Source organism: Bubalus kerabau, chromosome 5 (genome assembly GCF_029407905.1).
Source record: "Bubalus kerabau isolate K-KA32 ecotype Philippines breed swamp buffalo chromosome 5, PCC_UOA_SB_1v2, whole genome shotgun sequence".
Taxonomy (NCBI): Eukaryota; Metazoa; Chordata; class Mammalia; order Artiodactyla; family Bovidae; genus Bubalus; species Bubalus kerabau.
Window position 1 is genome coordinate 87,292,580 of NC_073628.1, and position 17,102 is coordinate 87,309,681.

The 17,102-nt window shown below is 36.6% G+C and overlaps 1 protein-coding gene across 1 annotated transcript in view; it reads right to left on the reverse strand.

Annotated features, from left to right (window-relative positions):
- CATSPERE (catsper channel auxiliary subunit epsilon) overlaps positions 1–17,102 on the reverse strand; it is a 156,346-nt gene that overhangs the window by 82,074 nt on the left and 57,170 nt on the right. Inside the window, exons 7-8 of the mRNA XM_055582101.1 lie at positions 16,053–16,130; positions 8,289–8,395 (exon numbers count right to left, since the gene is read on the reverse strand). Of these exons, the coding sequence (XP_055438076.1) occupies positions 8,289–8,395; positions 16,053–16,130 (185 nt within the window). The remainder of the gene's footprint in view (positions 1–8,288; positions 8,396–16,052; positions 16,131–17,102) is intronic.

Here is a 17,102-nt window from a genome sequence, read left to right on the forward strand (position 1 = left end):
GCACCTCCCACCCCCTGGCAGCCACCAGTTTTTTCTCTGTAACCATGTCTGTTTCTATTTTACTTTGTTTGACATTTAGATTTCACATACAAGTGAGATCATACAGTATTTTTCTTTCTTTGTCTGACCTACTTCATTTGCCATAATACTCTCTAGGTCCATCCATGTTGTAAATAGCAGGATTTCATTATTTTTTATGCCTGAGTTCATTGTGTCTGCGTGTGTATCCCACCTTTATTGGTTCATCTACTGATGGATATTTAGGTTGCTTCCATATCTTGGCTATTGTAAATAATGCTTCAGTGAACACATCCATCTTTTCAATTTAGTGTTTTTATTTTCTTAGGGCAAATATCCAGAAGTGGAATTGCTAGATCATACGGTAGATCTATTTTTAATTTCTTGAGGAAGTTCTTCCATAGTGGCTATGCCAGTTAACATTCCCACCAACAGTGCGTGTTGTTCAGTTGCTCAGTAGTATCCGACTCTTTGTGACTCCATGGACTGCAGCACACCAGGTTTCCCTGTCTTTTACTCTCTCCCGGAGTTTGCTCAAACTCATGTCCATTAAGTCCATGATGCCATCCAACCATCTCATCCTCTGTCACCCCACTCTCCTCTATCATTCCCAGCATCACAGTCTTTTCCAGTGAGTCAGTTCTTCACATCGAGTGGCCAAAGTATTGGAGCTTCAACTTCACCATCAGTCCTTCCAATGAATATTCAGTGTTGATTTCCCTTAGAATTGACTGGTTTGATCTCCTTCCTGTCCAAGGGACTCTCAAGAGTCTCAAGTGTCTTCTCCAGCACCACAGTTCAAAAGCATCAATTCTTCTCCGCTCAACCTTCAACTCTCACACCCATAAATTACTACTGGGGTCATGTACTACATGGAGTGTACTACATATATTTATTATATGGAGTGCGTCAGGGTTCCCTTTTCTCCATATCCTTGCCAACATTTGTTATTTTGTTATCTTTTTGATCATCAAAAAGATGGTATCTCACTGTGGTTTTGATTTGTATTTCCCTGAGTATTAGTCATATTGAGCATCTTTTCATGTGTCTATTGGTCATTTTTATGCATTCTTTGGAGAAATGTCTTTTCACATCATCGTCCCATCTTTAAATTGGATTTTACTTGATATTGATTTGTATGACTTCTTTATACAATCTAGATATTATTGATTATTTCCTTTTCTGTGCAAAGTGTTATACCATCTAGATATTAGCTTATTAGGTATAACATTTGCTAATATCTTCTCCAATCAGGAGTTTGCCTTTCCATTTTACTGATGGTGTCCTTCTCTGTGCAAAAGTGTTTTAGTTTGGGAATTACCTAGTGGTCAAGTGGTTAAGTGGTTAGGACTCGGTGCTTTCACTGCTATAGGCCCAGATTCAATCCCTGGTTGGGGAAACTAAGATCCTATAAATTGGATGGCATGCCTCTTCCCTCCCTGGCCAAAAAAAAAAAAAAAAATGAAAAGCTTTTGATGCAGTCCATTTGTTTATATTTGCTTTTGTTGTCCTTGCCTGAGACCAAACCAGAAAAACACTACCAATACCAACATCAAAGAGCACAGTGCTTATGTTTTCTTCTAGGAGTTTCATCACTCCAGAGGTTATACTTTAGTCTTTAATCCATTTTGAGTTTATTTTTATATATGGTGTAAGAAATTGGCCCAGTTTTAGTCTTTTCTCCATTGTACATTCTTGTCTCCTTCACTGTAGATTAATTGACCGTATAAGTGTGGGTATATTCCTGGGTTCTCTATTCTGTTCCATTGACCTAAGTGTCTATTTTTGCACCAGTATCATACTTTAAATGACTATAACTATGAAATTACTGTTACTATAATGCTGTTGTATAGTTTCAATTAGATTGTGATTCCTCCAGCTATGTTCTTATTTCTCAAGGTTGCTTGGGTATTCAGGATCTTTTGTATTTTCATACATGTTTTAGGATTATTTTAGTTCTGTAAAAAATGCCATTGGTATTTTGATAGGAATTGCACTGAATCTGTAGAGTGATTTGGGTAGTATGGGCATATAAAAATACTAGTTTTTCCAGTTCATGAGCAAGTAATATGTTTCCATTTATTTGTGTCTTCTTCAGTTTCCTTTATCAGTGTCCTATACTTTTCAGAATACAGGTTTTTAACCTTCTTGGTTAAATTTATTCCTATGTATTTTATTCTTTTTGATGCAATTGTAAGTGGGATTGTTTTCTTAATTTCTCTCTGTCATAGTTTTGTTACTAGCATATAGAAATGCAACAGATTTCTATATGCTAATTTTATTTTCTGCAACTTTACTTTTTTTTTTTTTAGTTCTCATAGTATTTTGGTAGGATCGATAGGATTTTTAATATATAATACCATGTCATCTGCAAACAGTTTTACTTTTTCCTTTCCAATATGGATTCATTTTATTTATTTTTTACTGTCTGATTGCTGTGGATGAAAATTTTTATACTATGTTGATGAAAGTGGAGAGAGTGGACATCCTTGTCTTGTTTCTGATCATAGAGAAATGCTTTCAGCCTTTCACCATTGAGTATAATATTAGCTGTGGGTTTGTCATATGTGCCCTTTTTTATGTTCAGATATGTTCATTTGGGCTTCCTAGGTGGCTCAGTGGTAAAGAATCTGCCTGCCAATGCAGGAGACATAGGTTTGATCCTTGGTTAGAATATCCCCTGGAGGAGGAAATGGCAACCCACTCCAGTATTCTTGCCTGGAGAATCCCATGGACAGAGGAGCTTGGCAGGCTGCAGTCCACAGGGTCTTAAAGAGTTGGACACAACTAAGACTGAGCACACACACATTTCCTTTGCATGCACTTTGTTGAGAGCCTTTATCATAAATGGATGTTGAATCTGTGAAAAGTTTTTTTGTGCATCTATTGAGATGATCACATGATTTTTATCTTTTATTTAGTTAATGGGGTGTATCACAGTGATTGATTTGTGGATGTTGATTCACCCTTCTTTCCCTGGGATAAATCCCACTTGATCATGGTATATGATTTTTTTTAATGAATTGTTGAATTTGGTTTGTTAATATTTTGTTGAGTAATTTTGCATCTGTGTTCATTAGTGATATTGGCTTGTAATTTTCTTCTTTGTAGTGTCTATATCTGGTTTTAGTACCAAGGTGATGCCAGCCTCATAGAATGAGTTCCTGTTCAGTTTTTTGGGGGATAGTTTAAGAAGAATAGTTATTAAGTCTTCATTAAATGTTCAGTAGAATTCACCTGTAAAGGCATCTAGTCCTGGACTTTGGTTGGTTAGAATTTTTTGATTACTGATTCAATTTAATTACTAATAATTGGTCTGTGCAGATTTTCTATTTCTTCCAGATTCAGTCTTAAAAGACTGTATGTTTCTAGGAATCCTTCCATTTCTCTGGTTTGTTCTATTTGTTGGTGTATAATTTTTCATAAGTAATTTCTTATATTTTGTATTTCTATGGTGTCCATTGTAACTTCTATTTCACTTCTGAGTTTATTTATCTGGGCCAAATCTCTTTTTTCTTGATGTGTCTGGCTAATGTTTTATCAACTTTGTTTATCTTTTCAAAGAACAAACTCTTCATTCACCTTTCCTTCCCTCTTTGTTTTATTTGTTTCCATTCTGATTTCATGATTTCTTTCCTTCTACTAGCTTTGGATTTTGTTTATTCTTTTTTTTCTAGTTCCTTTAGGTATAAGTTTAGATTATTTGTAATTTTCTTCTTTCCTGTTGTAATCTGTATTGATATAAGCTTCTCTCTTAGAATTGCCTTTGTTGCAGCCCATAGACTTTAGGATGTTATATTTCCACTTCCATTTGTCTCGAGGTGTTAGTTTATTTTCTCTTTGATATTCACAGTGACCACCAATGGTTGTCTAGACTCCATCTGCTTGTGCTTTGATCTAGTTTCTTCTTGTAGCTGATTTCTAGTCTCATACCATTATGATTGGAAAAAGTTATTTCAATCTTTTTAAATTTATTGAGACTCATTTTGTGTTCTTACATGTAACCTATCCTGGAGAATATTCCATGTGTACCTAAAAGAATGTGTATTCTGATGTTTTGGGGTGAAATGTTCTGTGTGCATCTCGTAAGGTCATCTGTTCTACTGTGTCATTTAATGCCAGTGTTTCCTTATTGGTTTTCTGTATAGATAATCTGTCCATTAATATAAGTGGGGTTTAAAGGACCCTGTTGTTATTGTATTACTGTCAACTTCTCCTGTTATGTCTGTTAATATTTCCTTTATGTATTTAGGTATTCCTACGTTGGGTGCTTATATATTTACAAGTGTTATATATTCTTCTTGGATTGATCTCTTTATAATTATTTATGTTCCAATTTGTCTTTCGTTACAATTCATGTTGAAGTCTATTTTGTCCAATATAAATATTGCTACCCCAGCTATATTTTTGCTTTCATTTTCATAGAGTACAGGCATTATTTGGTGATATTATGGGTTCAGTTCCAGACCATTGCATAAGGCACATATTGCAGTAAAGCAAGTCACATGATTGTTTTTGTTTCCCAATGCATAGAAATCTTATGTGTACATGCTATAGTCTATTGAGTGTCCAATTGCATTGTCTAAAAGAAAAAGGTATATACCTTTATCAAAAAGACTTTATTGGTAAAAAACACTAACCAAAATTTGAGTCTTCAGCTAATTGTGATCATTTTGCAATAGTAGTATCAAAGATCACTGATCACGACCACCATTAATATTTGTTGTTCTTCAGTCACAAAGTCATGTCTGACTCTTTGTGACCCCATGAACTGCAGCATACCAGGCTTCCCTCTCCCCATCTCCTAGAGTTTGCTCAAACTCATGCTCATTGGGTTTCTGATGCCATCCAACCATGTCATCTTCTGTTGCTCCCTTCTCCTCTTGCCCTCAATCTTTCTCAGCATCAGGCACCTTGCATCAGGTGGCCTAAGTATTGGAGCTTCAGCTTCAGCATCAGTCCTTTCAATGAATATTCAGGGTTGATTTCCTTCAGGACTTATTGGTTTGATCTCCTGAATGTCCAAAGGACTTCCAAGAGTCTTCTCCAGCACAACAGTTCAAAAGCATCAATTCTTCGGCACTCTGTCTTCCTTATGGTCCAACTCTCACATCCGTACATGACTACTGGAAAGACCATAGCTTTGACTATATGGACCTTTGTCAGCAAAGTGATATCTCTGCTTTTTAATATTCTGTCTGCTGTCTAGGCTTGTCATAGCTTTCCTTTCAAGAAGCAAGCATCTTCTAATTTCATGGCTGTAGTCATTAATATTATTCTTACATAAAATATAACATAATAATATAAACAATAACAAAAAGTTTGAAATATTGCAAGAGTTACAAAATGTGGCACAGAGACACAAAATGAACAAATACTGTTATAAAAAATTGTACTGATAGTATTGACAGATGCGGTTGCCAAAAGCCTTCAATTATAAAGTAAAGCACAATAAAATAAGGTATGCCTGTATCTTTTTCCACCCTTTCACCTGCAGTCTGTGTGTATGTCTTTGGATCTGAAGTGAGTCTGTTATAGGCAGCATGCATATGGGTCTTATTTTTCAATCCATTCAATCACCCTATATCTTTTGATGGGAGCATTTAGTTCATTTACATTTGAAGTAATTATTGATATATATGTACTTACAAACAAACAAAATGGCATTGATATATATGCCATTTTGTTAATTGTCTTCTGGTTACTTTTGTTGTTGTTCTCTGTTACTTTCTTCTTCTCTTACTATCTCTCCTTGTATTTTGATGACTTTAGTGCAATACCTGCATTCCTTTCCCTTTATTTTTGGTGACTCTATTGGTTTTTGGTTTGTGGTTACCATGAGGTTCTTATATAACAATCTAGTTGTAGAGCAGTCTATTTTAAGTTGATGCATGTTCTAAATTGTTTGAGCATGTTCTAAAATCACCCTTTACTTTAACCATGAATTGAACTTTGATCTCCTAGAATGAATCTGCTCTCTTAGGTCTCTGTTTGAAGGCCCTCCTATATGTTGCCCCACTGTTTGAAAGGCTCCTTCAATTGGCTGACATTTATTTTCTTTCAATAATGCAGATGTCACCTCTTTAGGAAAGTCCTCTCTGAGCCTCAGTGTACCTTCCAAGCCTTAGTTGGTGTACCTTCTATAAATTCCACTTCACCTTGGGTTCACTTCTATCACAGAGTCTATTTGTTTACTTGTCTTCCCCACTAAACTAGAAGTACTTCTGTTGTTTAGAAGTACTACATCTTTTAGTTATAAGCACCTTGCCCTTTGCCTCAGTTCAATTCAGTTCGGTCACTCAGTTGTGTCTGACTCTTTATGACCCCATGGACGCAGCACACCAGGCTTCCCTGTCTATCACCAACTCCTGGAGCTTGCTCAAACTTATGTCCTTTGAGTCAGTGATGCATTCCAACCATCTCAGCCTTGTCATCCCCTTCTCCTCCTGCCTTCAATCTTTCCCAGCATCAGGGTCTTTTCCAATGAGTCAGTTCTTCGCATCAGGTGGCCAAAGTATTGGAGTTTCAGCTTCAGCATCAGTCCTTCCAATGAATATTCAGGACTGATTTCATTTAGGATGGACTGGTTGGATCTCCTTGCAGTCCAAGGGACTCTCAAGAGTCTTCTCCAACACCACAGTTCAAAAGCATCAATTCTTTGGCGCTCACCTTTCTTTATAGTCCAACTCTCACATCGATACATGACTGCTGGAAAAACCATAGCCTTGACTAGATGGACCTTTGTAGGTAAAGTAATGTCTCTGCTTTTTAATATGCCATCTAGGTTGGTCATAGCTTTTCTTCCAAGGAGAAATCGTCTTTTAATTTCATGGCTGCAGTCACCATCTGCAGTGATTTTGGAGCCCAGAAAAATAAAGTTTGTCAGTGTTTCCATTGTTTCCCCATCTATTTGCCATGAAGTGATGGGACCAGATGCCATGATCTTAGTTTTCTGAATGTTGAGTTTTAAGCCAACTTTTTCACTCTCCTCTTTCACTTTCATCAAGAGACTCTTTAGTTCTTCTTCACTTTCTGCCATAAGGGTGGTGTCATCTGCATATCTGAGGTTATTGCTATTTCTCCTGGCAATCTTGATTCCAGCTTGTGCTTCATCCAGACCAGCATTTCTCATGATGTACTCTGCATATGAGTTAAATAAGCAGGGTGAAAATATACAGCCTTGGATTATCAATCAAGCCTAGGTGCTTGATTGATTACAGAAGGCTGGCTATCTGCATATAAATCAATGAAGTTAGAACAAATCCTCACAACATATACAAAAATAAACTCAAGGTGGCTTAAAGACTTTAAAACATGACACCATAAAACTCTTATATGAGAACATAGGCAAAACATTCCCTGACATAAACTGTACCAGTATTATCTTAGGTCAGTCTTCCAAGGCAGTAGAAATAAAAGCAAAAATAAAGAAATGGGACTTATATGTGCAATCTAAAATACGACACAAATGAGCTTATCTACAAAATAGAAGCAGACTTACAGACATAGAGAACAGACTTGTAGTTGCCAAGGAAGGGAGGAATGAGGAGGGATAGATTGGGAGATTGAGATTAACAGATGCAAACTAGTATATATAGGATGGATAAACAACAAGGTCTATTGCGTAGTGCAGGGAATTATATTCAGTATCTTTTGACAAACCATAATGGAAAAGAACATGAAAAGAATGTGTGTGTGTGTGTATATATATAAATATATATATACATATATATATGTATATATATAACTGAATCACTTTGCTATACAGTAGAAATTAACACAACATTGTAAACCAACTATACTTCAATAAAATAAAATTTCAAAAAGTTTGTTTAAACCCCATGATCACCTACTAACTTTAACAATAACCAGTTTTACTTTTCAGATGTGTTTGTGTGTATGCCCCTGTACTGAAATAATGGCAATAACTGTGCTATCAGTCATACCACTGTGGCTCATTTTAAAGAACCAGCAGAAAACATTTTGCAGTATTGTCGAGATCTGCTACTATCCTGAATGAGACTCTTTCATTGACCTTTAGCTATTTAAACAAATTGTGAACCTACTCCAGGACTGTGACTGGTATTTTCTGAGTTGGTAACCAGTTCTGATTATCGCAATTTTTATGTGTTAAAAGAAGCTCCTTAGAAATTACATAGAAGATACTCCATGAAATTCCACTAGGGTTTTTAAATATCTTGAAGTTTCTGATAATAATTTTACTTAATTTTAAAGATATATTTCACATGTTAAATTTAAAAATTAAATACCCATCCTTTATTCTTTCTTGTGGAAAATAAACTTTTCTCTTCAGAATTGTATATATGAAAGGCATCTGTCCCAAAGCTGCCAACTGCTTGCTAAGTATTATGGAATTCTGTAAAAAAAAAAAAAAGATTCCTCTCTTTACTCTTTTCATAGCCAAAGTTACCCTGAAATTACACCATGATGCATTAAATTTATTATTTTAGTTAAGACATTGCTTACATTTATAAATTTACCACATTCTCAAGATTAAGTTTTATTTTTTCCCTACTATATGGTCTCCTCCCCAGTAGAACTTTATGAATTATAAATATCATAATATAATTTACAACATGTTGAAAATACTATGTACAGAGTCCTGAATAAACTGAGATTATGGAGGCTCTTAAATAAATACTCTTAGTTTTAATATCAATGAACTATGTAATGGAGTTTCTAAAACTAATCTTTAGAATTATTTCTATATAAGCCTGACTTCAAAGCAACATATCCTTTAGAAAGCATATTTCAAATATATCTGGAAGCTCTAAGAAAAATTCTATTAGTATAAAGACAGATCTGACATGCCCCCTCTTTTTCTGATGAGATTTAAGGAGCTGTTGAATTTACTGGAATTATCTCTAATAAAGTTTTTTAAGAATAGAGGCAACAGTTACATTATAGGGAATCTGTAGAATGCAAGTTCAGATAGGGCTAGTTTGCTGCTGCTGCTGCTGCTAAGTTGCTTCAGTCGTGTCCGACTCTGTGCGACCCCATAGACGGCAGCCCACCAGGCAAGAACACTGGAGTGGGTTGCCATTTCCTTCGCTCCTGTTTAATTTCCTGGAAATAAGTCAACCACCCACAAAGAAACTTTTGAGATTGCTGTATGAGTATCACTAAGGATATGATCATTAGGACTATGGGATTGTCTAACAGGAGAATTTAACCCATTTTTAAGAGTAGGAATGGTGGTCTTCAGGAAAGCTTCCCTGAAGAATACACATTTAGAGATTTTGATGGAGAAAAACAGATTTGTCTGGTAAAAAAATTGATAAATAATAGATCTTTTTATTTTGTTTCTAAAAGTCTTATTCACTATTCAGAATTTTAAATACAACTATCTTTCCTATAACTGCAAAATAAAAGAGTAAAATGAGCATTCTTAATGTGGCATAGAATAAGATGGAAATAAAATACAACAAACAACCTATACAACAAGATGACAGAAAAAAGGATAGACTGAGAGAAAGTTAAGACAACTACGTAAACAAGCTTAAGAACGTATGTTTCTCCATTAAGAGGATAATTCATGGTCATCAAAGATAATTTTATAAGTATAGAAAAACATTACCACAAAGGAATCATCAAAAGTATAAAAAACACATTTAGGATATTTTCTTTTTTTCTACATTTAGGATATTTTCTTAAGGTTTACCAAGTGTGGGTTACTACTATGTATTCACGCTATATAATCTAAAGTCCATTGTTGTTGTTCAGTCAGTCCCTAAGTCATGTCCGACTCTTTGTGACCCCATGAAATGCAGCATGCCAGGCTTTCCTGTCCTTCACTATCTCCCAGAGTTTGGTCAAACGCATGTCCATTGAGTCAGTGATGCCATCCAACCATCTCATTCTCTGTCACCCTCTTCTTCTGCTCTCAATCTTTCCTAGCATTAGGGTCTTTTCCAATGAGTCGGTTCTTCACATAGGTTGGCCAAAGTATTAGAGCTTCAAATTCAGCATCAGTCCTTCCAATGGATATTAAGGGTTGATTTCTTTTAGGATTGATTGGTTTGATCTCCTTGCTGTCCAAGGGACTCTCAAGAGTCTTCTCCAGCACCACAGTTCGAAAGCATCAATTCTTCAGTACTCAGCCTTCTTTATGGTTCAACTCTCACATCCATACATGCCTACTGGAAAAACCATAGCTTTGACTATAAGGACCTTTGTTGTCACAGTGATGTCTCTGCTTTTTAATTCTCTGTCTAGGTTTGATATAGCTTTCCTTCCAAGGAGCAAGTGTCTTTTATGGCTGCAGTCACCATTTGCAGTGATTTTGGAGCCCAGTAAAATAAAATCTGACACTGTTTCCCCATCTATTTGCCATGAAGTGATGGGGCCAGATGCCATTATCTTAGTTTTCTGAATGTTGAGCTTTAAGCCAACTTTTCACTCTCCTCTTTCACTTTCATCAAGAGTCTCTTTAGTTCTTTGCTTTCTGCCATAAGGGTGGTGTCATCTGCATATCTGAGGTTATTGCTATTTCTCCTGGCAATCTTGATTCCAGCTTGTAAGCCATCCAGCCCAGCATTTTGCACGATGTACTCTGCATATAAGTTAAATAAGCAGATTGACAGTATACAGCCTTGATATACTGCTTTCCCAGTTTTGAACCAGTTCATTGTTCCATGTCAGGTTCTAACTGTTGCTTCTTATCCTGCACACAAGTTTCTCAGAAGACAGGTAAGGTGGTCTGGTATTTCTATCTCTAAGAATTTTCCACAGTTTGTTATGATCCACACAGTCAAAGGCTTTAGTGTAGTCAATGAAGCAGAAATAGATGCTTTTTTGGAATTCTCTTACTTTTTCTATGATCCAGTAGATGTTGACAATTTGGCCTCTGGTTCCTCTGTCTTTTCTAAATCCAGCCTGTACATCTGTAAGTTCTCAGTTCACATACTGTTGAAGCCTAGCTTGAAGGATTTTGAGCATAATCTTCCTAATGTGAAATCAGTGCAACTATATGATAATTTGAAAATTCTTTGGCATTGCCCTTCTTTGGGATTGGAATGAAAACTGACCTTTTCCAGTCCTGTGGCTACTGCTCAGTTTTCCAGATTTGCTGGCATATTGAGTGCAGCACTTGAACAGCATCATCTTTTAGGATTTGAAATAGTTCGATGGGAATTCCATCATCTCCACTAGCTTTGTTAGCAGTAGTGCTTCTTAAGGCCCATTTGACTTCACACTCCAGAATGTCTGGTTCTAGATGACTGACCACACTATCATGGTTGTTGGAGTCATTAAGACCTATTTTGTACAGTTCTTCTGTATATTCTTGCCACCTCTTCTTATATCTTCTGCTTCTGTTAGGGCCTTGCTGTTTCTGTCCTTTATTGTGCCTATCTTGCATGAAATGTTCCCTTGGTATCTCCAATTTTCTTGAAATGATCTCTAGTCTTTCCCATTCTGTTGTTTTCCTCTGTCTCTGCATTGTTCACTTAAGAAGGCTTTGTTATCTCTCTATGCTGTTCTCTAGAACTCTGCATTCAGCTGGGTAAATATTTTTCTCCTTTGCCTTCCGCTTCTCTCCTTTTCTCAACTATTTGTAATATAAACATCATTTCAAATTGTAGTATAATATTCCGTTTAGTGAATTATCATTACTTACTTAACATTCCCCTATCAAACATTTATGTAGCTTTATTTTTTTCACTTTTGTAAATATTAAAGCCATGGACATTATTAGATATAGTTTTTTTTACTTTATAACTATTTCTTTTTATTAGATTCTTGACAATGTGATTACTGGATCAAAAATTATGAACACTTTAAAAATTCTTGATATAATTAGAACAAAATTATTTCTCAAAGGACTATGCTAATTTATTTTATTACTATTTATTTTAACTAGCAAATTTCACTATCTACTGTAAAACTTTTCCTTTTTAAAAAAGTATTCTTCTTTATAACATCAGTATATGGTCTGATGGAGTAGGAAATAGCAACCTTCTCCAGTATTCTTGGCTGTAAAGTTCCGTGAACAGAGGAGCCTGGCAGACTACAGTCCATGGGGTCGCAAAGAGTCAGACACGACTGAGCAGCAGGCATGTCACAGCACTCTAATGGTTATACATATAGCTAAATTTAATAAATATCTTTTTTTTCTTACTTGGTTTCTCAGCAGCATTTGAAACATTGAACTAATCTGCCCTTTTGAGGGCTTGTTTCTCTCTTAGTTGACGTGCAAGCGCTTCAAATCAGTATGTCCAAAACTGAACTACTGCCTCAAGGCTCTGCTTCCCAAACCAGCATTTATAAACATTTGTTGAATAAAGGAGAAAATAGTCTCACCACCCAGAGAAGAGTAAAGCTTTCCCACAACTGTGAAAGGAGCATTAAAGACAGAATTAACAACAGTTACAAAGGCTCTGAAGTAGAAGAGGAATTATTATATTTTAAGAATTAAAAGGAAGATAATGGCTAGATTACAGTAAGTAAAAGAGAGACTAATACAGGAAAAGTTAAAAAAAAGATAGGTAGGGGCCACATCATGCTAAGCATTGTAGGCTTTGGAAAATAGTTTGGATTTTATTCTTCATACAATGAGCAAATACTAAAGGAATTTTTAAATAAAATTTTAACTATTTTATTTTGAAACAATTTCACTCCCAAGAACTGAGACAGCCTTCCCTAATGACAACTGCTTACATAATCTTAGTGCATTGTCAAAGCCAAGAAATTGATACTGATATAACACTATAACTTAGTTCAGTTCAGTTGCTCAGTTGTGTCCGACTCTTTGCGACCCCATGACTGCAGCACGCCAGGTTTCCCTGTCCATCACCAACTCCCAGAGTTTACTCAAACTCATCTCCACTGAGCTGGTGATGCCATCCAACCATCTCATCCACTGTCGTCCCCTTCTATCTTGCCTTCAATCTTTCCTAGCGTCAGGGTCTTTTCCAATGAGTCAGTTTTTTGCATCAGGTGGCCAAAGTATTAGAGTTTCAGCTTCAGCATCAGTGCTTCCAATGAATATTCAGGATTGATTTCCTTTGGGATGGACTGGTTGGATCTCCTTGCAGTCCAACTGACTCTCAACAGTCTTCTCCAACACCACAGTTTAAAAGCATTAGTTCTTTGGCACTTAGCTTTCTTTATAGTCCAACTCTCACATCCATACATGACTACTGGAAAAACCATAGCCTTGACTAGATGGACCTTTGTTGACAAGTAATGTCTCTGCTTTTTAATATACTATCTAGGTTGGTCATAACTTTCCTTCCAAGGAGTAAGCGTCTTTAATTTCACGGTTGCAATCACCATCTGCAGTGATTTTGGAGCCCCCAAAAATAAAGTCAGCCACTGTTTCCCTATCTATTTGCCATGAAGTGATGGGACTGGATACCATGATCTTAGTTTTCTGAATGCTGAATTTTAAGCCAACTTTTTCACTCTCTTCTTTCACTTTCATCAAGAGGCTCTTTAGTTCTTCTTCACTTTCCATAAGGGTGGTGTCATCTGCATATCTGAGGTTATTGATATTTCTCCCGGCAATCCTAATTCCAGTTTGTGTTTCATCCAGCCTAGCGTTTCTCATGATGTACTCTGCATATAAGTTAAATAAGCAGGGTGACAATATATAGCCATGATGTACTGCTTTTCCTTTTTGGAACCAGTCTGTTGTTCCATGTCCAGTTCCAACTGTTGCTTCCTGACCTGCATACAGCTTTCTCAAGAGGCAGGTCAGGTGGTCTGGTATTCCCATCTTTTGAAGAATTTTCCACAATTTATTGTGATCCACACAGTCAAAGGCTTTGGCATAGTCAATAAAGCAGAAATAGATGTTTTTCTGGAACTCTCTTGCATTTTCCATGATCCAGCAGATGTTGGCAATTTGATCTCTGGTTCCTCTGCCTTTTCTAAAACCAGCTTGAACATCTAGAAGTTTACAGTTCACGTATTGCTGAAGCCTGGCTTGGAGAATTTTGAGCATTACTTTACTAGCGTGTGAGATGAGTGCAATTGGGCAGTAGTTTGAGCATTCTTTGACATTGCCTTTCTTAGGGATTGGAATGAAAACTGACCTTTTCCAGTCCTATGGCCACTGCTGAGTTTTCCAAATTTGCTGACATATTGAGTGCAGCACTTTCACAGCATCATCTTTTAGGATTTTAAATAGCTCAATTAGAATTCCATCACCTCCACTAGCTTTGTTCTTAGTGATACTTCCTAAGGCCCACTTGACTTCACATTCCAGGATGTCTGGCTCTAGGTCAGTGATCACACCATCGTGATTATCTGGGTCATGAAGATCTTTTTTGTATAATTCTTCTGTGTATTCTTGCCACCTCTTCTTAATATCTTCTGCTTCTGTTAGGTCCATACCATTTCTGTCCTTTATCGAGCCCATCTTTGCATGAAATATTCCCTTGGTATCTCTAATTTTCTTGAAGAGATCTCTAGTCTTTCCCATTCTGTTGTTTTCCTATATTTCTTTGCATTGATCGCTGAGGAAGGCTTTCTTATCTCTCCTTGCTATTCTTTGGAACTCTGCATTCAGATGCTTATATCTTTCCTTTTCTCCTTTGCTTTTCACTTCTCTTCTTTTCACAGTTATTTCTAAGGTCTCCTCAGACAGCCATTTTGCTTTTTTGCATTTCTTTTTCTTGGAGATGGTCTTGATTCCTGTCTCCTGTACAATGTCACGAACCTCCGTCCATAGTTCATCAGGCACTCTATCAGATCTAGTCCTTTAAATGTATTTCTCACTTCCACTGTATAATCATAAGGGATTTGATTTAGGTCATACCTGAATTGTCTAGTGGTTTTCCCTACTTTCTTCAATTTAAGTCTGAATTTGGCAATAAGGAGTTCATGAACTAGGCCACAGTCAGCTCCCAGTCTTGATTTTGCTGACTGTATAGAGTTTCTCCATCTTTGGCTGCAAAGAATATAATCAATCTGATTTTGGTGTTGACCATCTGGTGATGTCCATGTGTAGAGTCTTCTCTTGTATTGTTGGAAGAGGGTGTTTGCTATGACCAGTGCATTCTCTTGGCAAAACTCTATTAGCCTTTGCCCTGCTTCATTCCATACTCCAAGGCCAAATTTGCCTGTTACTCCAGGTGTTTAATTACCATTAATTTATTTTATTCCCTCTGAAGTCATTGTCAAACAAAACAACTGACTGGTTGTCATTCTGATTTATCAGCCTATCTCTTGTGAATTTAATTACCATGAGTCATAACAACATGCTATGAAAAACTCAGATCTAGACTAATTAGGACATGGAGAATCCTATAAGAAAACTTTTCATTTTATGTTTCTCTTCTGTACCTTTTAATTGTAACAGAAGGAAAAACTTGAATCTTGAAAGAGGTAAATTTGTAACAGATAAAAGGAAGGACTTATTTATGCACTGTGTTGCACTTTATTAATATCCAGTGGTAAAGCATTCAATAAAGAACTAGACAGATTTGAAGGATGACTTCAAGGTAGATGCTCAAGAAACACCTTGAAAGCATTTTAATGGTCAGCCCCTTCGTGGATAATGAGGTTCACAGAAAATATGGAAAATGCTCAATAAGAATTCTAAAGAAAGACTTATAATTGTAGTGATTGAGCACAAGTTCAAAATCACTATAATGAGTAAACTAAATTTAATGGATGGAGAAGGCAATGGCACCCCACTCCAGTACTCTTGCCTGGAACATCCCATGGATGGAGGAGCCTGGTAGGCTGCAGTCCATGGGGTCGCTAAGAGTCAGACACAACTGAGCAACTTCCCTTTCACTTCTCACTTTCATGCATTGGAGAAGGAAATGGCAACCCACTCCAGTGTTCTTGCCTGGAGAATCCCAGGGATGCGGGAGCCTGGTGGGCTGCCGTCAATGGGGTCACCCAGAGTCCGACACAACTGAAGCAACTTAGCAGCAAATTTAATGGATAATTAAAATGTGTTTAGTTCTAGGCTACTTAAACTATAATAAATTATTCACAGCTCTTAAAAAAGAAATGTAGCATATTATTTTATCCATGAATATAATAATGTTTCCACCTACTAGGGAAGGTTCATTGGCATTCCACAGCAACTCACTGGGGTCCGCATTTTCCGGATCATATATCCATAAAACGACAATCTACAAAATAAAATGTGTTCACATTTCTTTACATTTTGGACAAATTTCATTTTTAGTTGTGGCAAAATATAACTATAAAAATGTTTTGTTTTTAAAATTTCAAATATCTCAATTAAAAAAAAATCAAAATTAGTGTGTTTTTTTTTAATTTTATTTTATTTTTAAACTTTACAATATTGTATTAGTTTTGTCAAACATTGAAATGAATCCGCCACAGGTATACATGTGTTCCCCATCCTGAACCCTCCTCCCTCCTCCCTCCCCATACCATCCCTCTGGGTCATCCCAGTGCACCAGCCCCTAGCATCCAGTATCGTGCATTGAACCTGGACTGGTGACTCGTTTCATACATGATATTATACATGTTTCAATGCCATTCTCCCAAATCTTCCCACCCTCTCCCTCTCCCACAGAGTCCATAAGACTGATCTATACATCAGTGTCTCTTTTGCTGTCTCGTACACAGGATTATTGTTACCATCTTTCTAAATTCCATATATATGCGTTAGTATACTGTATTGGTGTTTTTCTTTCTGGCTTACTTCACTCTGTATAATAGGCTCCAGTTTCATCCACCTCATTAGAACTGATTCAAACATATTGTTTTTAATGGCTGAATAATACTCCATTGTGTATATGTACCACAGCTTTCTTATCCATTCATCTGCTGATGGACATCTAGGTTGCTTCCATGTCCTGGCTATTATAAACAGTGCTGTGATGAACATTGGGGTACACGTGTCTCTTTCCCTTCTGGTTTCCCTCGATGTGTATGCCCAGCAGTGGGATTGCTGTGTCATAAGGCAGTTCTATTCCCAGTTTTTTAAGGAATCTCCACACTGTTCTCCATAATGGCTGTACTAGTTTGCATTCCCACCAACAGTGTAAGAGGGTTCCCTTTTCTCCACACCCTCTCCAGCATTTATTGCTTGTAGACTTTTGGATAGCAGCCATTCTGATGGGTGAAATGGT